At 55.5% G+C, this 21318-nt stretch overlaps 1 protein-coding gene across 1 annotated transcript in view; it reads left to right on the top strand.

Annotated features, from left to right (window-relative positions):
- Positions 1 to 19168, top strand: part of LOC144673124 (structural maintenance of chromosomes protein 1A-like) — a 58804-nt gene extending 39636 nt beyond the window's left edge. The window contains exons 22-26 of the mRNA XM_078535109.1: positions 1352 to 1506; positions 4255 to 4406; positions 5727 to 5796; positions 14304 to 14414; positions 19070 to 19168. Coding sequence (XP_078391235.1) covers positions 1352 to 1506; positions 4255 to 4406; positions 5727 to 5796; positions 14304 to 14414; positions 19070 to 19150 — 569 coding nt within the window. The 3' untranslated portion in view covers positions 19151 to 19168. The remainder of the gene's footprint in view (positions 1 to 1351; positions 1507 to 4254; positions 4407 to 5726; positions 5797 to 14303; positions 14415 to 19069) is intronic.
- The last annotated feature ends 2150 nt before the right edge of the window (positions 19169 to 21318 follow it).

The following is a 21318-nucleotide window of genomic DNA, read 5'->3' as shown; positions in this document are numbered from 1 at the left end:
CCAACCCATCCCAGCCCCAGCTCGCGTTGCCCTGGCTTGGCTGCTGTACGACGGAGGCCGTTCGAGGCCGGGGTTGGGGGCCAACGTTGAGCCCAGAAGCCCTGAGTGTCGGGCGGGCTTCGTTTAAAGAGGTGGGGGAAGGCTGGGGACAGCCTGGGGCCCTGGGAGGAGGTGACTGAGGAGAGGGAGCCGTTTATAGAGGATGTGAAGGGTAGCCAGCACGGTCGGGAGCATAGCTTCCAACTAAACTCTGGCGGCCTGGCAAAGGGGGGGTCACAGGACCCCAGTGGAGCGGAGGAGAGTTGGGGGCTCTCCTCGGGCGGTGAGAGCGATGAAACCATTTTCTCTACGCCTACGCTTTCATTGTTTCAAAGACCTCTATCAGGTCACCCCCCCTCCCCCCTCTGCCTTCTCTATTCCAAGGTGCGCTGACCCACAGGTAGGCCACAGCAGCAGTGGGCCGTGAGTAGGAGATTGAGGCCTGAAGTAACTGAAAAGACAGACCGAGGCTGTAATGGAATTAAAACATAGGAGCAGGAGTAGGGCCACTCGGCCCCTCGAGCCTGCTCCGCCATTTAATAAGTTCGTGGCTGACCTGTAACCTCGACTCCACATTCCCACCTGCCCCCATAACTTTTCACCCCCCCCCCCACCCCCTCGCTTGTCAAAAATCAATCTACCTCGACCTTAAAAATATTCAAAGACTCTGCTTCCCACGCCTTTTGAGGAAGAGAGTTCCAAAGATTCACGACCCTCAGAGAAAAATTCTTCTCATCTCTGTCTTAAATGGGCGACCCCTTATTGTTAAACAGTGACCCCTTCGTTCTAGATTCTCCCACAAGAGGAAACGTCCTCTCCACATCCACCCTGTCCAAGACCCCCTCAGGATCTTAAAAGGTTTCAATCAAGTCGCCTCTCACTCTTCTAAACTCCAGCCTAACCTGTCCAACCTTCCCTCGTAGGACAACCCGCCCATTCCTGATATTAGTCTGGTAAAGACTTCTCTGAACTGCTTCCAACGCATTTACATCCTTCCTTAGATAAGGAGACCAACGCTGTGCGCAGTAAACAGTTCTGGAAATAGTCAGCAGGTCGGGCAGCATCTGTGGAGAGAGAGAGAGATTTAAGGTTATGTCAGATCGAGATGGCCTTTCACCCGAAACTTTCCAAACCCCATGAATCAGCCGACCCGTCGTTTTTAACCAGCTGCGTCCCCCGAAAGAATAAATTTGAAAAAAAGTTCGTCCGATAACGCGGTTAAAATGGTGCCTTCCTCCCCCACCACCCTCCCCAGCTTTTTGTGTGACTGTCTCTAACCGCCTTCCTCTTCCTCCTCCTCTTCGTCGGACAGAGTTCGAGGCCGCCCGAAAGCGAGCCAAAAAAGCCAAGCAAGCTTTCGAGCAGATCAAGAAAGAACGCTTCGATCGCTTCAACGCCTGCTTCGAGGCCGTGGCCACAAACATCGACGAGATCTACAAGGCCCTCTCGCGGAACAGCAGCGCGCAGGTAAGGGCGCGGAGCGCGCCCCGGGGATCGCCCGCTGGCCGGGCTCGGACCTGGCTCGTCCCTTTCGGGGCTGTAAAAACCGGAGCCCGCTCACTGCCTTTTCTCGACTACCCCTGTGCCGCTCCCTCTCCCTGCTGGATCGGCGCCGAGCTCCATCCCCCCCAACCCACCTAGCCCAGTCCTCCTTTTCTTTATCCTTTCGTGGGATGGCGGGCATCATCGCACACGCTACCCATCCCCGATTGCCCCCTTGAGAAGGTGGTGGTGGTGAGCCACCGCAGTCCGTGTGCGGTGTAGGTACGCCCGCGGCGCTGTTAGGGAGGGGGGGGTTCCAGGATTCTGACCCAGCGACAGTGAAGGAACGGCCGATGTAGTTCCAAGTCAGGATGGTGTGTGGGGCTCGTAGGGGAACTTGAGAGTGGGGGGGGGGACCCGGGTTCGAACCCCGCCACAGCAGATGGTGGAATTTGAATTCAGTAGAAATCTGGAATGAAAAAGGTCTAATGGTGACCATGAAGCCATTGCCCATTGTCGCAAAAACCCCATCTGGTTCACTAATGCCCCTTTAGGGAAGGAAATCTGCCGTTCTTACCCAGTCTGGCCTACATGTGAGTCCAGAACCACAGCAACGTGGTTGGCTCTTAAATGCCCCTCTGAACAAAGGGATGGGCAATAAATGCTGGCCTAGCCACACCTCATGAATGAATTTTAAAAAATCTTGCCGGTGGTGGTGTTCCCCATGTGTCTGCTGCCCTTGCCCTTCTAGGTGGTAGGGGTCATAGGTTTGGGCGGCGCTGTCGAAGGAGCCTTGGCGAGTTGCTGCAGTGCATCTTGTAGATGGTACACTCACTGCTGACCCTGTGCGTCGGTGGTGGAGGGAGTGAATGTTGAAGGTGGGAATTTTTAGGGGCAGCGACAGGGATACACACCCGCTGCCCTTGTCCTTCTCGGCGTGCGAAGTCGTGGGTTTGGAAGGTGCTGCTGAGTAGCAGAGTGCAGCTCTGTCAGTGGAGCTGTGCCCCTTCAGTTCACCTGGTCGGAGGGCAGACGGGCGGTAGGTGGGATGGAGGCGGGGGGGGGGTCCTCCGTTTTCAACAGGTCATCCAAGAAGACGACGCTTCTGATGGCGTGTTGCCCCTGCGCTAGTGGCGCTGATGGGCGTCAACCTGGCTTGTGTGGCTTAAGCCTTGAGGTGGGGGCCTGCGCAACCTGCTGACCGGGAGGCAGAGTGCCGTCAACCGATGCCTGCAGAAGTCCGCTTCTCTCCCTTTATTAGGTCCTCCGATACTGGCCGGAGGATCTTCCCTGTGTACCTGAGAGGGCACAAGAGGCCTTGCGTCTTAACGCCGCATCTGTCAAGGCAGCGCTCCCTCCGTGCTGGCACTTGCAATGTTCCCCCGAGAACATAAGAAATAGGAGCAGGAGTCGGCCACTCGGCCCCTCCAGCCTGCCCCGCCATTCGATAGGATCGCGGCTGATCTGCCCCAGGCCTCGACTCCTCTTTTGCGCCAGCTCCTCATAGCCCTCAACTCCCCCGATATTTCAAAAATCTATCTACCCCCTCTTTTAAATACTTTCAGTGATCCAGCCTCCACAACTCTCTGGAGTAGAGAATTCCAGACATTCACTACCCTCCTGAGAGAGGAAATTCCTTCACCTCTCAGTTTTAAGTGAGTGTCCCCTTATCCTGTAACCATGTCCCCTAGTCCGAGATTCCCCCACTCGCGGAAACACCTTCTCAAACATCTACCCTGTCGAGCCCCCTCAGAATCTCGTGCGTTTCAATAAGATCACCCCTCATTCTTCTAAACTCTAATGAATAAAGGCCTAACCTGTTTAGCCGTTCTTGATAAGTCAACCCCTTCATCCCAGGAATCAACCTAGCGACTCTCTTTTGAACCGTCTCCAATGCCAGTATATCCTCCCTTTAAAAATCGTGGACCAAAACTGTACACAGGTGCGGCCTCACCAACACCCTGTAACGTTGTAACAGGACCTCCCTATTTTTAAACTCCAGACCCCCCCCCCAGCGATACAGGCCCAGATTCCATTTGCCGCCTCAATTACTTGCTGCACCTGCGTGCTAGCCTTTTATTGTTTCACGCACGAGAAGCTGGATTACTGGGGCCGGGTCTCCCAGGGTGGGGCTCAAACCCTCCGAACCTGAGGCGTGAGGTGGAGACCCACACCTGATGCCTGATGTCCTCAAGTTGTAATCGTTTTTGTGTATACGTGAGCATCTTAGGATGTTACAGGCGCTATATAAGATTCAAATCGTATGCATGTGTGTGCATGCGCGTGTGTGCGTATGCACGTGTATGTGCGTGCGTGTGTGTGCACGTGCGCGTGTGTGTGCGTGCATATGTGTGTGCGTGCGCATGCATGTGTGCGCGTGCACATGCGTGTGCATGTGTGTGTACGTGCATGTGTGTGCGTGCGCGTGTATGTGCGTGCACGTGTATGCGTGCGCGTGTGCGTGCGCGCGCATGTGTGTGCGCGTGCGTGCGTGTGCGCGTGCATGTGTGTGTGCGTGCGCGTGTATGCGCGTGCACGTGTATGTGTGTATGTGCGTGCGCGTGCACGTGTATGCGTGCATGTGTATGTGCGTGCACGTATGCATGTGTATGTGCGTGCGTGTGTATGTGCATGTGCGTGCGTGTGCATGTGCATGCATGTGTATGTGCGTGCGTGTGCATGTGTGCGTGTGTGCTTTTATTCATCCGTGACCGTGTTTTCACTCACTCTCAGGCCTTCCTCGGCCCAGAAAATCCGGAAGAACCGTACCTGGATGGGATCAACTATAACTGCGTGGCTCCGGGGAAGAGGTTCAGGCCCATGGATAACTTGTCCGGAGGGGAGAAGACGGTCGCAGCCTTGGCCCTGTTGTTTGCTATCCACAGGTAGGGATATTTGTGTTGGTGCACCAGGACCCTCCCCCGCTGTGGTAAGGTGGCGTGCTGCAGCTAGTGAGTTGTCGAGCGGCCCATTTCACTGCTGGATTTAAACCCGGACCGAATTGGAGTGAAACATTGTAAGTTTCAGGCTGCAAAACCGGTTACCCGGAACCAGTGTGAAGCCCCTGTGCGCATAATCGATGAGCAGGAGGAGGCCCATTCAGCCCCTCTCGAGCCTGTTACACAGGGACAGGAGGAGGCCATTCAGCCCCTCTCGAGCCTGTTACACAGGGACAGGAGGAGGCCCATTCAGCCCCTCTCGAGCCTGTTACACAGGGACAGGAGGAGGCCCATTCAGCCCCTCTCGAGCCTGTTACACAGGAACAGGAGGAGGCCCATTCAGCCCCTCTCGAGCCTGTTACACAGGAACAGGAGGAGGACATTCAGCCCCTCTCTCGAGCCTGTTACACAGGAACAGGAGGAGGCCCATTCAGCCCCTCTCGAGCCTGTTACACAGGGACAGGAGGAGGCCCATTCAGCCCCTCTCGAGCCTGTTACACAGGAACAGGAGGAGGCCCATTCAGCCCCTCTCGAGCTTGTTACACAGGAACAGGAGGAGGCCATTCAGCCCCTCTCGAGCCTGTTACACAGGAACAGGAGGAGGCCCATTCGGCCCCTCTCGAGCCTGTTACACAGGAACAGGAGGAGGCCCATTCAGCCTCTCTCTCGAGCCTGTTATGCAGGAACAGGAGGAGGCCCATTCAGCCCCTCTCGAGCCTGTTATGCAGGAACAGGAGGAGGCCCATTCAGCCCGTCTCGAGCTTGTTACACAGGGACAGGAGGAGACCCATTCGGCCCCTCTCGAGCCTGTTACACAGGAACAGGAGGAGGCCCATTCAACCTCTCTCTCGAGCCTGTTATGCAGGAACAGGAGGAGGCCCATTCAGCCCCTCTCGAGCCTGTTATGCAGGAACAGGAGGAGGCCCATTCAGCCCCTCTCGAGCCTGTTACACAGGAACAGGAAGAGGCCCATTCAGCCCCTCGAGCCTGTTACATGGGAACAGGAGGAGGCCATTCAGCCCCTCTCGAGCCTGTTACACAGGAACAGGAGGAGGCCCGTACAGCCCCCTTGAGCTATAACTCGACTGATTTCTCACCGTTCCTCAATAACCCCGTGCCCTTACCCAATATAAATCCCCTGCTCTCCATGCTGAAAATTCCAATTGTGCTAGTTCCTGTTGACTTTTCCATCTCATTCATGCTTGCAAATGGGTCAGGGATGCAATGTCAACTTGCTGCTAACCATCATCTACCATCTTTCTCCAGCTATAAGCCAGCCCCGTTCTTTGTTCTGGACGAGATTGATGCTGCCCTTGACAATACGAACATTGGAAAGGTGAGTGCTTGCAACCTGATCTGTGCCGGCCCCAAGCTTAACATGGGAAGGTGCAGGAGTCCGAGGAACACAGGGCTGTGTGTGGAGGTTGCCCCTGGTTTCTGTTGTGCTGCTGTGAATCTCTTGTGTGTGCCTGAACAACACTCGCGCTCTCTTTTGCATTCCCAGTCTCACTCGATCACCTCCTCACTTTTTCATGCGCACACGCCCTCTCTCTATCTCTCGTGGTCACACGGTCAGTTAACTTGCGCCCCTCATACTCTCTCGCACTCGTCACTCACACCCTGATACTCGCACTCGTCCCTCACAACCTGATATTCTCACTCGCACTAGTCACTTGCACCCCGATTCTCTCACTCTCACTCACTAACACCCTGATACTCGCACTCGCACTCGTGTCTCACACCCTGATACTCGCACTCGTCTCTCACACCCTGATACTCACACTCGCACTCGTCTCTCACACCCTGATACTCTCACTCGCACTCGTCTCTCACACCCTGATACTCTCACTCGCACTCGTCTCTCACACCCTGATACTCGCACTCGTTCCTCACACCCTGATACTCTCACTCGCACTCGTCTCTCACACCCTGATACTCACACTCGCACTTGTCTCTCACACCCTGATACTCTCACTTGCACTCGTCTCTCACACCCTGATACTCGCACTCGTTCCTCACACCCTGATACTCTCACTCGCACTCATTCCTCACACCCCGATTCTCTCACTCTCACTAACACCCTGATACTCTCACTCGCACTCGTCACTAACACCCTGATACTCTCACTCTCACTCGTCACTAACACCGTGATACTCTCACTCTCACTCGTCACTAACACCGTGATACTCTCACTCGCACTTGTCTCTCACACCCTGATACTCGCACTCGCACTCGTCTCTCACACCCTGATACTCTCACTCGCACTTGTCTCTCACACCCTGATACTCTCACTCGTTCCTCACACCCTGATACTCTCACTCGCACTCGTCTCTCACACCCTGATACTCGCACTCGTTCCTCACACCCTGATACTCTCACTCGCACTCATTCCTCACACCCCGATTCTCTCACTCTCACTAACACCCTGATACTCGCACTCGCACTCGTCTCTCACACCCTGATACTCTCACTTGCACTCGTCACTAACACCCTGATACTCTCTCTCGCACTCGTCACTAACACCCTGATACTCTCTCTCGCACTCGTCACTAACACCCTGATACTCTCACTCGCACTCGTCACTAACACCCTGATACTCTCACTCTCACTCGTCCCTCACACCCCGATTCCCTCACTCTCACTCACACCCTGATACTCTCACTCGTCACTCACATGCTGATACTCTCACTCACACCCTGATACTCTCACTCACACCCTGATACTCTCACTCACCCTGATACTCTCACTCACACCCTGATACTCTCACTCACACCCTGATACTCTCACTCACACCCTGGTACTCTCACTCGTCACTCACACCCTGATACTCTCTCTCTCACTTGTCACTCACACCCTGATACTCTCTCTCTCACTTGTCACTCACACCCTGATACTCGCACTCGTCACTCACGCCCTGATACTCTCACTCTCACTCGTCACTGACACCCTGATACTCTCTCTCGCACTCGTCACTAACACCCTGATACTCTCACTCGCACTCGTCACTAACACCCTGATACTCTCACTCTCACTCGTCCCTCACACCCCGATTCCCTCACTCTCACTCACACCCTGATACTCTCACTCGTCACTCACATGCTGATACTCTCACTCACACCCTGATACTCTCACTCACACCCTGATACTCTCACTCACACCCTGATACTCTCACTCACACCCTGATACTCTCACTCACACCCTGATACTCTCACTCACACCCTGGTACTCTCACTCGTCACTCACACCCTGATACTCTCTCTCTCACTTGTCACTCACACCCTGATTCTCTCTCACTTGTCACTCACACCCTGATACTCTCACTCGCACTCGTCACTCACACCCTGATACTCTCACTCTCACTCGTCACTGACACCCTGATACTCGCACTCGCCCTCGTCACTCACACCCTGATACTCTCACTCTCACTCGTCACTCACACCCTGATACTCTCACTCTCACTCGTTCCTCACACCCTGATACTCTCTCTCTCACTCGTCACTCACACCCTGATACTCTCTCTCTCACTCATTCCTCACACCCTGATACTCTCTCTCGCACTCGTTCCTCACACCCTGATACTCGCACTCGTCCCTCACACCCTGATACTCTCACTCGTCCCTCACACCCCGATTCCCTCACTCTCACTCACACCCTGATACTCTCACTCGTCACTCACATGCTGATACTCTCACTCACACCCTGATACTCTCACTCACACCCTGATACTCTCACTCACACCCTGATACTCTCACTCACACCCTGGTACTCTCACTCGTCACTCACACCCTGATACTCTCTCTCTCACTTGTCACTCACACCCTGATTCTCTCTCACTTGTCACTCACACCCTGATACTCTCACTCGCACTCGTCACTCACACCCTGATACTCTCACTCTCACTCGTCACTGACACTCGCACTCGCCCTCGTCACTCACACCCTGATACTCTCACTCTCACTCGTCACTCACACCCTGATACTCTCACTCGCACTCGTCCCTCACACCCTGATACTCTCTCTCTCACTCGTTCCTCACACCCTGATACTCTCTCTCTCACTCGTCACTCACACCCTGATACTCTCTCTCTCACTCATTCCTCACACCCTGATACTCTCTCTCGCACTGGTTCCTCACACCCTGATACTCGCACTCGTCCCTCACACCCTGATACTCTCACTCGTCCCTCACACCCTGTTACTCACACTCGTTCCTCACACCCTGGTACTCACACTCGTTCCTCACACCCTGATACTCTCACTCGCACTTGTCACTAACACCCTGATACTCTCACTCGCACTCGTCCCTCACACCCGATTCTCTCACTCACACTCGTCCCTCACACCCTGATTCTCTCACTCTCACTCACACCCTGATACTCTCACTCACACCCTGATACTCTCACTCGCACTCGTCACTCACACCCTGATACTCTCTCTCGCACTCGTCCCTCACACCCTGATACTCTCACTCGTCACTCACACCCTGATACTCTCACTCGTCACTCACACCCTGATACTCTCACTCGTCACTCACACCCTGATACTCTCACTCGTCCCTCACACCCTGATACTCTCACTCGTCCCTCAAACCCTGATACTCTCACTCGTCACTCACACCCTGATACTCTCACCCTGATACTCTCACTCGTCTCTCACACCCTGATACTCTCACTCGCACTCGTCCCTCACACCCTGATACTCTCACTCGTCACTCTCACCCTGATACTCTCACTCGTCCCTCACACCCTGATACTCTCACTCGTCCCTCAAACCCTGATACTCTCACTCGTCACTCACACCCTGATACTCTCACTTGCACTCATCCCTCGCACCCTGATACTCTCAGTCGCACTCGTCACTCACACCCTGATACTCACTCGTCACTCACACCCTGATACTCGCACTCATCACTCACACCCTGATACTCTCACTCGTCACTCACACCCTGATACTCACTCATCACTCACACCCTGATACTCTCACTCTCACTCGTCACTCACACCCTGATACTCTCACTCTCACTCGTCCCTCACAACTGTTACTCTCTCTCACACTCGTCACTCACACCCTGATACTCTCACTCTCACTCGTCCCTCACACCCTGATACTCTCTCTCGCACTCGTTCCTCACACCCGATACTCTCTCTCGCACTCGTCCCTCACACCCTGATACTCTCACTCGCACTCGTCCCTCACACCCTGATACTCACTCATCACTCACACCCTGATACTCTCACTCATCACTCACACCCTGATACTCACTCGTCACTCACACCCTGATACTCTCACTCGCACTCGTCACTCAGACCCTGATACTCTCTCTCGCACTCGTCACTCACACCCTGATACTCTCACTCTCACTCGTCCCTCACACCTGATACTCTCTCTCGCACTCGTCACTCACATCCTGATACTCTCACTCATCACTCTCACCCTGATACTCTCATTCATCACTCTCAACCTGATACTCTCACTCGTCCCCCACACCCCGATACTCTCACTCGTCCCTCACCCCCCCGATACTCTCACTCGTCCCTCACCCCCCGATACTCTCACTCGTCCCTCACACCCCGATACTCTCACTCGTCCCTCACACCCAGATACTCTCACTCGTCCCTCACACCCTGATACTCTCACTCACACTCGTCACTCACCCTGATACTCTCACTCGTCCCTCACCCTAATACTCTCTCTCGCACTCGTCCCTCACACCCTGATACTCTCACTCAGCACTCTCACCCTGATACTCTCACGCGTCCCTCACACCCTGATACTCTCACTCGCACTCGTCACTCACCCTGATACTCACTCGTCACTCACACCCTGATACTCTCACTCGCACTCGTCACTCAGACCCTGATACTCTCTCTCGCACTCGTCACTCACACCCTGATACTCTCACTCTCACTCGTCCCTCACACCTGATACTCTCTCTCGCACTCGTCACTCACACCCTGATACTCTCACTCATCACTCTCACCCTGATACTCTCATTCATCACTCTCACCCTGATACTCTCACTCGTCCCCCACACCCCGGTACTCTCACTCGTCCCTCACCCCCCGATACTCTCACTCGTCCCTCACACCCCGATACTCTCACTCGTCCCTCACACCCAGATACTCTCACTCGTCCCTCACACCCTGATACTCTCACTCGTCCCTCACCCTGATACTCTCTCGCACTCGTCCCTCACACCCTGATACTCTCACTCATCACTCTCACCCTGATAATCTCACTCGTCCCTCACACCCTGATGCTCTCACTCGTCCCTCACACCCTGATACTCTCACTCGCACTCGTCACTCACACCCTGATACTCACTCGTCCCTCACACCCTGATACTCTCACTCGCACTCGTCACTCACACCCTGATACTCTCACTCGCACTCGTCCCTCACACCCTGATACTCTCACTCATCACTCACACCCTGATACTCTCACTCGTCACTCACACCCTGATACTCTCACTCGCACTCGTCACTCACACCCTGATACTCTCACTCGCACTCGTCACTCACACCCTGATACTCTCTCTCGCACTCGTCACTCACACCCTGATACTCTCACTCACACTCGTCACTAACACCCTGATACTCTCACTCGTCCCTCACACCTGTTACTCTCTCTCGCACTCGTCACTCACACCCTGATACTCTCACTCTCACTCGTCCCTCACACCCTGATACTCTCTCTCGCACTCGTTCCTCACACCCGATACTCTCTCTCGCACTCGTCCCTCACACCCTGATACTCTCACTCGCACTCGTCCCTCACACCCTGATACTCACTCATCACTCACACCCTGATACTCTCACTCGTCACTCACACCCTGATACTCTCACTCGTCACTCACACCCTGATACTCTCACTCGCACTCGTCACTCACACCCTAATACTCTCTCTCGCACTCGTCACTCACACCCTGATACTCTCACTCTCACTCGTCCCTCACACCTGATACTCTCGCACTCGTCACTCACACCCTGATACTCTCACTCTCACTCGTCCCTCACACCCTGATACTCTCACTCGTACTCGTCACTCACACCCTGATACTCTCACTCGTCCCTCACACCCAATACTCTCTCTCTCACTCGTCCCTCACACCCTGATACTCTCTCTCGCACTCGTCACTCACACCCTGATACTCTCACTCTCACTCGTCCCTCACACCTGATACTCTCGCACTCGTCACTCACACCCTGATACTCTCACTCTCACTCGTCCCTCACACCCTGATACTCTCACTCGTACTCGTCACTCACACCCTGATACTCTCACTCGTCCCTCACACCCAATACTCTCTCTCTCACTCGTCCCTCACACCCTGATACACTCTCTCGCACTCGTCACTCACACCCTGATACTCTCACTCACACTCGTCACTCTCACCCTGATACTCTCACTCGTCCCTCACCCTGATACTCTCTCTCGCACTCGTCACTCACACCCTGATACTCGCACTCGTCACTCACACCCTGATACTCGCACTCGTCACTCACACCCTGATACTCGCACTCGTCACTCACACCCTGATACTCTCACTCGTCCCTCACACCCTGATACTCTCACTCGTCCCTCACACCCTGATACTCTCACTCGTCCCTCACACCCTGATACTCTCACTCGTCCCTCACACCCTGATACTCTCACTCGTCTCTCACACCCTGATACTCTCACTCGCCTCTCACACCCTGATACTCTCACTCGCACTCGTCACTCACACCCTGATACTCTCACTCGTCACTCACACCCTGATACTCTCACTCGTCACTCACACCCTGATACTCTCACTCTCACTCGTCCCTCACACCCTGATACTCTCACTCGTCAGTCACCCTGGTACTCTCACTCTCACTCGTCAGTCACCCTGGTACTCTCACTCTCACTCGTCACTCACACCCTGATACTCTCACTCGTCTCTCACACCCTGATACTCTCACTCGCACTCGTCTCTCACACCCTGATATTCTCACTCTCACTCGTCACTCACACTCTGATACTCTCATTCTCACTCATCCCTCACACCCTGATACTCTCACTCGTCCCTCACACCCTGATACTCGCACTCGTCCCTCACACCCTGATACTCGCACTCGTCCCTCACACCCTGATACTCGCACTCGTCCCTCACACCCTGATACTCGCACTCGTCCCTCACACCCTGATACTCGCACTCGTCCCTCACACCCTGATACTCGCACTCGTCCCTCACACCCTGATACTCGCACTCGTCCCTCACACCCTGATACTCGCACTCGTCCCTCACACCCTGATACTCTCACTCGTCCCTCACACCCTGATACTCTCACTCGTCCCTCACACCCTGATACTCTCACTCGTCACTCACACCCTGATACTCTCACTCGTCACTCGCACCCTGATACTCTCACTCGTCACTCACACCCTGATACTCTCACTCGTCACTCACACCCTGATACTCTCTCTCGTCCCTCACACCCTGATACTCTCTCTCGTCCCTCACACCTTGATACACTCACTCGTCACTCACACCCTGATACTCTCTCTCGCACTCGTCCCTCACACCCTGATTCTCTCTCGTCCCTCACACCCTGATACTCTCACTCGTCACTCACACCCTGATACTCTCACTCGTCCCTCACACCCTGATACTCTCTCTCGCACTCGTCCCTCACACCCTGATACTCTCTCTCGCACTCGTCCCTCACACCCTGATACTCTCACTCGTCCCTCACACCCTGATACTCGGCCTCGCCCCTCACACCCTGACGCTCGCCCTCGCCCCTCACACCCTGATACTCGCACTCGTCCCTCACACCCTGATAGTCGCACTCGTCCCTCACACCCTGATACTCTCACTCGTCCCTCACACCCTGATACTCGCACTCGTCCCTCACACCCTGATACTCTCTCTCGTCCCTCACACCCTGATACTCTCACTCGTCACTCACACCCTGATACTCTCACTCGTCACTCGCACCCTGATACTCTCACTCGTCACTCACACCCTGATACTCTCACTCGTCACTCACACCCTGATACTCTCTCTCGTCCCTCACACCCTGATACTCTCTCTCGTCCCTCACACCTTGATACACTCACTCGTCACTCACACCCTGATACTCTCTCTCGCACTCGTCCCTCACACCCTGATACTCTCACTCGTCCCTCACACCCTGATACTCTCACTCGTCACTCACACCCTGATACTCTCACTCGTCCCTCACACCCTGATACTCTCTCTCGCACTCGTCCCTCACACCCTGATACTCTCTCTCGCACTCGTCCCTCACACCCTGATACTCTCTCTCGCACTCGTCCCTCACACCCTGATACTCTCACTCGTCCCTCACACCCTGATACTCGGCCTCGCCCCTCACACCCTGACGCTCGCCCTCGCCCCTCACACCCTGACGCTCGCTCGCCCTCGTCCCTCACTCACACTGGGCCTCACCCTTGATCTGATTCCTGCACCCCCCGGTAAGTAGCCGTGTAGCTGTGCCTGACCCGTCAAATGCAGCTAGTGTAGGGAGATGAGAGAGATAGCTCCCCACCAGCTCCCCTCCCCTCTTTTCCCAGGTTCAGCTGCTGAGGAGTGGAACGCCGGATGCCTTCAGATTACACTCCCGTCATGGCTGTCTGGGATCAAATGGAGCGAGTGCTGTATTTGGCTCGCCTGCTGGTCCAGTATCCTGTGCTGCAGAGCGATGGTGCCCCAAGGTGGCCGAATAGCTCTCCTCCTATCAGGGGATGTGCGTATGGTGCAGAGGCCTCGCGCCCCTGGCATGAGTCAGAACCTTTGGCCGAGGGGAAGGATTTTGGGGAATGAGTTTTCAGGCGGCCCCTTTGCTGTTTTCAGGTCGCAAACTACATCAAGGAGCAGTCCGTGTCGAACTTCCAGGCTGTGGTCATTTCCCTGAAAGAGGAATTCTACACCAAGGCCGACGCTCTCATCGGAGTCTACCCCGAGGTATGTGACAGCTCGAGGTTTTACCCTCTTGCCCTGCCTGAACGTAACCAAACGCGCTAGACGTGGGAATTAGTAGGAAATTTATTTCATCCGGCTTCTAGCAGATTTTGCGTCTCTCCCCCACCCCCACAGAATCATTACAGCACAGAAGGGAGGCCATTCGGCCCATTGAGCCCGCACTGGCTCTCCGAACGAGCCTGTCCGCCCCGTCCCACTCCCCTGCCTTATCCCCGTAACCTTGCACGTTCTCTCCGTTCAGGGAGCGATCCAATTCCCTTTTTTGAATACCTCGGTCGAACCTGCCTCCGCCGCCCCCTCGTTCCAGACTCCGACCACCCTCTCCCTGGGTGAAAAAATCTTTCCCCGCGTCACATTTACTCCTTTTTACCAATTATTTTGAACCTGTGCCCTCTAGCACTCGATGTTCTCTTTTGAGTGGGAACAGTTTCTCGCTATTTACCCTCAGGTATCTTGAATGCCTCTATCGAGCCTCCTCTCAGCCGCCTTTTCCCCCCCACCGAGGAAAACAGTCCCGCCCTCTCCAATCTACGCTCGTAGCCACAGTTCTTCATCCTGGGCATCATGCCTGTGAATCTCCTCTGTACTCTCTCCAGTGCCTTCGCATCCTTCCTTGAATTTGGCGCCCAGAGCTGGACCAGATGGGGCTGAACTATTACCGTCCTCTGCAAACAAAAGGAACATGTTCAAGCCTTGTGCCTTTTTTTTTGAATTACTTGGGAGCCTGTAGTCCCCTGTTTGCTTTTCCCGCGAGAACAGCTCGGCCAGTCAGAGCCGACTTGGCCGACCAGCCCGGCGCCCTTTTCCCCCCCCGTAGCCTGCGTTGTTGTGATTGTTTGAAATTTGGCATTCTTGCATTTGTCCCGGTGAGCGCGAGACGAGAAGCTTCGGCAGCATTCCCCCACCCCCCACTCTCTTTTCGGCGGCGTTCGAGCCTCACTCTCCCTAGCCCTACTACGGTTCATGCTTTTCTCTTTCAAGCATGCATCCTGTTCTCTTCAGAAAGTTGCCGTTTAATCGACTTCCGCTGCACCTCCCGGAAGTGCATTTTAGATCATGAAACTCGCCCGTGTGTGTGGCATTACTTTTGCTAATTGTCTATAAGTCTGCGTTCCTCTGGCTTTCGAGCCTCCTGCCACTAGAAACAATTTCTCCTTACTTACTCCCTCAAAGCATTTCATGATTTTGAACGCCTCAATTAAATCTCCTCCCCCCACCCCTCCCCAACTTAGCCTCCTCTGTCCTAAGGAGAACAATCCCACATTCTCCACGTTAACCGAAGCCCCTCATCTAAAGAAACTTCTTTAGCCAGAGAGAGTGGGTGAATCTATGGAATTCATTGCCACAGAAGGCTGTGGAGGCCAGGTCATTGAGTGTATTTAAGACCGAGATAGATAGGGTTCTTGATTGGTAAGGGGGATCAAAGGTGACGGGGAGAAGGCGGGAGAATGGGGTTGAGAAACTTATCAGCCGTGATTGAATGGCGGAGCAGACTCGATGGACCGATTGGCCTAATTTCTGCTCCTATGTCTTATGGTCTATCTCTGGGACCGTCCTTGCAAACCTCCTCCGCAGGCACCCTCTCCAAGGCCCTGACGTCCTCCCCGAAGGTGCAGGGCCCCCAGAGTTGGGACGCGGTACTCCAGCCCCGACCAGTGTTTCACGAAGGGGATTAGCGCAGCTTTCTTGTCCTTTTTATTTATCCCTTCGCGGGACGTGGGCGCGCCGCTGGCTAACCCGGCATTTGCCGCCCATCCCTAATTGCCCCTTGAGCTGAGTGGCTCGCTAGGGCCATTTCAGAGGAGGGGGGCAGTTAAGAATCAGCCACATCGCTGTGAGGTCTGGAGTCACATGTAGGCCAGACCGGGGAAGGACGGCAGATTTCCCTCCCCCAAAGGGGCATTAGTGACCCAGATGGGGGTTTTTAACGACAACCGACAATGGTTTAGAACAAAAGAAATAGGAGCAGGAGTAGACCATTCGGCCCCTCAAGCCTGCTCCGTTTGGCTGATCGGTTTGTGTTTGGGATTCCACATTCCCGTCTACCCCCCCCCCCCACCAACCCCGATAACCTTAAATTCCTGTCAGGCAAGGGAATCAACCCGCCTCTGCCTTAAAAAATATTCAACGACCCCCACCCCCTGAGGCAGAGAGTTCCAAAGTCGCACCAAACCACCCCCCCCCCGCCCGAGAGAGAAAAAATTTCTCCTCCTCTCTGTCCTAAAAAGGACGACCGCTAATTTTAAAACTGTGACCCTCCCCCCAACTAGTTCTGGACTCACCCACAAGAGGAAACACCCTTTCCACGTTCACCTTGTCGAGGTCGTTCAGGATCTCGTACACTTCAATCAAATCACCCCCCCACCCCCCCTCCCCTCACTCTTCTAATGGTCACCATTGCTGAGACGAGCTTTTCAATTCCAGATTTATTAACTGAATTCAAATCGCACGGGTGGTGGGATTTGAGCTCTTGCTCACTGTACCCTCCCCAACACCCCCAGAGCATTAGCCTGAGTTTCTGGATTACTAGTCCAGTGACATGATCACTACGTCACCTACTCCTCCCTACGCATTATTTTGTATAAAGTTGCCTTAGCGACTTATCCCACCACCTCCGTGCGCCTGAATCCTCAGGCCTCTCCGTTCCCTGAACGCCCCACCCCCCCCCCCTGTTAAAATGATGCCATTTTTAACTCCCATCCTGATTTTTCACCCCAAAATGACCCCACCCCACCCCCCTCACTCCGTTGCCCCCAGCAGTTGAACTGGACACGCACAGTAGAGGGTTTGACAGGGCAGACCCTGAGAAGTTGCTTCCCCATCACGCCCAACCCCCCCCCAACTGGAGAGTCTACGAAACAGTCTCGCGATAAAGGGGGGGTTGGGCCTTAGCCGCCTGAGACGAGGAGAAACTTCTTCTCCCCGAGGGATCGTGAATCTTTTACCCCGTCGCGAGTTCGGTGCCTTTGGGAGATGGGAGAAGGGGAATAGAGAGCGGACACGACACGGTGAAAGAGGGGGTAGGGGGAGATTTGGGAAAAAAACAAGTTGTCAGCTCTGTCTGACTTTGGGCCTTCGGTCGGCGCTTTTGATGCCGTGTCCGCTGCCTACCGCTTTCGGGTTTTGGGGGATGGGGGGGGAGTTCAAACCGAGGACCGAGAGAGGTTAAATGGCGCTGCGCTGCGGAAGGGGGAAAGCCTTCGCCAAGCCGGCTATTTTCGTTTGGAGCTTATAGACTTGGCGATGCAAAGGACAACGGTTGGGGGGGTGCGGGGGGAAACTGCCAAGTGTCGATGTTTAACAGGGAGCGACTGCAATTCGCCGCTCCACGTGTTTTTCTTTTTTTTTTTGGAGTTGGCTTATTTCTCGCTTGCCCTGCGAGAGGAAAGCTGGACTCTTCTGGCCGGGGACCTCTCCGTTTGTTTCAAAGCCCCTGCCGGGCCACGTGGGGGGTGGAGACCCGTGCTGCGCTCCTGCTGTTTTGTGCCTGCCTGTTGGCGGGGGGGAGGGGGGGGTGGGGGCTTTGTTACCGGGGCGTTTCGTCGGCCTGGCCTCACCCGGTGGGGGGGGTGGGGTCAACCGATTGATTACCCGTCACCTGCCCCCAAGGGGGAGAGAACCTCCCCCACCCCACCCACCCCCCCCCCGCCACGTTATCGGAGAACGATGGAGCGCGGGAGGAGGCCGTTCGGCCCGTCGTGCCTGTGCTGGCTCTTGGATAGAGCTGTCCGATGAGTCCCACCACCCGCCCTTCCCCCCCCACCCCTACTTAACTCGTTTCAAACGATTTTGGGCGCCTCAATGAAATCTGCCCCCTTAACCTTTTCTCCGCATTGATTGAAACCCCCTCAACCCCCTGCCCCCCCTCTCTAAGTATGGTCTCCGGGGAAAGGGCAGTTGTGGAGAGGGGTTTGGGGCTGGGGCGCGGAAGAATTGAGAGTGCGCTCAACCCCGAGCCCGAGTTGGCGAGGTTCTTCACTGCGCCAGGGTCCGGGACGAGGGAAGGCCACTCGCTCCCTCGAACCCGCTCCTGCCGTCCGGTCGGCTCGTGGCCGACCTTCCACCCCAGTCCCGCGCAACCAACCTCGGCGCCCCCCCCACCCCCCCCCCGGCAAAAAAAAAATCCCGCCGGCCTCGGCCTTGAACGTTCCCGGCCTCTTGAGCTGGAGAATTCCTGAGACTCACAAGCCCCGGGGCGGGCGGCAACCTCTCCTCGTCTCGGTCCTAAACGGCCGACCCCTTGTCCCGAGACTGTGCCCTGGACTCTCCCCCCCCGACCCCGGCCGGAGAGGAACAGCAGGATCTACCCCGCCAAAGCCCCTCAAAGGATTTTTTATACGGCTGTATGGGCGCGCCCCGTGATGCAGCCAAGCGCGGTTTTAGCCCCGTGGAGCCAGGCGCGGAGATAAGAGGGAAGGGCGGCTAATGGGGCAGGAGAGGGGTGAATATTTCCAACTGCCCTCCACCCCGTCTCTGTTTGAACCCCCCTAACGGGCGCTCCAGGTGGGTGCGATCGGCAGAGAACTTGCAGTAATACTCCCCACGTGCCTCCTCGAGGGTAGGGTGAGGAACGTCCCTTCTTGTTTCATCTAATATTTTCTTCCCTCTCTCTCTCTCTCTCTCTCTCTCTCTCCCAGCAAGGGGACTGCGTCATCAGCAAAGTGCTGACCTTCGACCTGACTGGGTTCCCAGAAGCCGGCCCATCGCCCAACGAGTGACAGCAGCGCTGGGTGGGTGGTTGGGTGGGTGGGGGTGGGTGGGTGCTGGTGGGTGGGGGGAGGGTGGGTGGGGTGTGGTATCATTGGTTGGGGCACTCTCAGTACATCGTACACCTGGCAGGATGTGTGTGTGTGTGTGTGTGTGTGTGTGTGTGTGTGTGTGTGTGTGTGTGTGTGTCTGTGTGTGTCTGTGTGTGTCTGTGTGTGTCTGTGTGTGTGTGTGTGTGTTGAGTGACTGAGCTTCATCCCTGTGGTGCTGAGGAGATGGAGCGTTTTTTCCTTCTGCTTTGTACCCCCATCATTGTACCTACTCTCCCCCCCCCCCACCCTGTCTAGCGTGAGGAGAGCCATGGGTGGAAAAGGACGCTAGAGTTAGGACGTTGTAGTCCTGGCGCCCCCTCCCCACCCCCATCTCGACCACACAGGTGGGATCGAGGCCCCCGCCCACTCAGCCTCGAGCCCACAACCCGATGCTCCGGACGTGAGGGCTCTGCCTTTTTGCACTGCTCGTTTAAAATACAATTTTTTAAAAAAAGCCTAGGCTTCTCCCCAGATACCACCCCCCCCGTCTCCCTCTCCGCGTGCCCACTCAGGCAGGCGAGTCGGAAATTCCCCCTCGGCACTCCTCGCAGCCCCAACCCCCCCAGTCCAGCTGGAGGAGTGCCGACACTCTGACCGAGAGCTTGGCGGGGGCTCGTTCGATATTTCCCGGCTCCCGCGCAGATATATATATATATATATATCCAAATGAGACCCGCGGCGGGGCCACCAAGAGCTCCACCTGCTGGTCCTCCGCCTGAGGTGGACTCTGCAATCACCCGGCTTGCTTTTATTTTTATTGTTATTATTGCCCCGGTCGAATTGCGAGGAGGCGGTGTTTCCCTCCTTTTGGACGTTCGACGTGAAATTCAGACCCCCCCACACACCCCACTCCCCTCTCTCCCCCCAGTGGGCAGACGGGCCTTCCCATCGGAGCCGCACGCCTTTGCGTTGGCCAAGGGGGTGGACGAATAGCTGTGTCACAGAGTTAGGGTTGGGGGGGGTGGGGTGTGTGGTGGTGAGAAGCTTCCTTTTTTAGCACTGCTCCTATCCCTGTATCCATTCCCTCGAGCTGCCCCTCTTCTCCCCCAACCCCCCCCAGCCAGAGAGCACGCCCAGCGCTTGACCCTCACCCTCACCCATGACCGGTTCATGATGTCCTCTCCAGGTAACTTTCCCGGGGTTGGGGGTGGGGGTGGGCGTCTCAGAAGGGCACACCCGTTGCAGCTTTGCTGTAAAGGTTGACCATTGTCCATTGACCGAAACCCCTCCCCGTTATGTGGAGGTGGAGGGGGGGGGTGGTTTTTAAGATACGAGTCCTTTTTAAGACATTTGATACGACGCGTGGTGAAAGCGTGGCCTGACCGAGTTAATATCCCTTCACTTGCTCGCGGCCGTGGGAAGTAACTTCTTTTTTTTAAAGACAATGTTGAAGCCTTTGTAATTGTGGACGAATCGATTTAGAGAGAATCATGTTAGACTTGGTTTTCAGCTTTGGTGCAAAAAAATCACGTTCTCCACCCCCCCCCCTCCGAATACACTTCCCCTAATAAAAGAAAAACTTGTTTTATTGATTTTTTTTTTAACTGGTTTCCTTACGGCACGTGCGAGAGTGTTCGTGTTCAAGGCTGGGTGGCCCTGGCAGAGGGTGGGGCCCCTCCGTCGCTCGAGCCACGACGCGCGGGAGGAGAATCGCGGCCGCGGGGTCAGTCCGCTGCGGCGCGTCGCCCTGTTTGCGGGGCCCGTGGAGCTCGGTGAGTTGCTGGGGGAGCGCGGGGTCTTGCGCTCGTGAGGCCGCACCCCGTGGAAGTGGGGGTTGGGGGGAGGCTCTGAGGAGAGGCTGCGGACTGGAAGAATCTGCTGATGTCAACGCAGCAACCAAGCTGAGCTCCTGCCCCAGGACACACTGCCACGGCTCGTGATTTGCGAGGGTTGGAACCGGTTCTACAGGAATCTTTTTTTTTTCCCTGGCATGTACGGGGTTTCGCAAGCACCGAGACAGGCCCATTCGGCTCATCTGCTCCGTGCCAGTGTTCATTCTTCACACCAGCCTCCTCCATCATCCCCCTCCATCGCCTCACCCGAACCGCCGCAGCCCGTGTGGCGTTAGGAACGCTTGATTTTGACCC

Source organism: Cetorhinus maximus, unplaced genomic scaffold, assembly GCF_964194155.1.
Source record: "Cetorhinus maximus unplaced genomic scaffold, sCetMax3.hap1.1 HAP1_SCAFFOLD_296, whole genome shotgun sequence".
In the NCBI taxonomy this organism is placed as follows: domain Eukaryota; kingdom Metazoa; phylum Chordata; class Chondrichthyes; order Lamniformes; family Cetorhinidae; genus Cetorhinus; species Cetorhinus maximus.
This window is presented reverse-complemented; position numbering and strand designations above follow the sequence as displayed.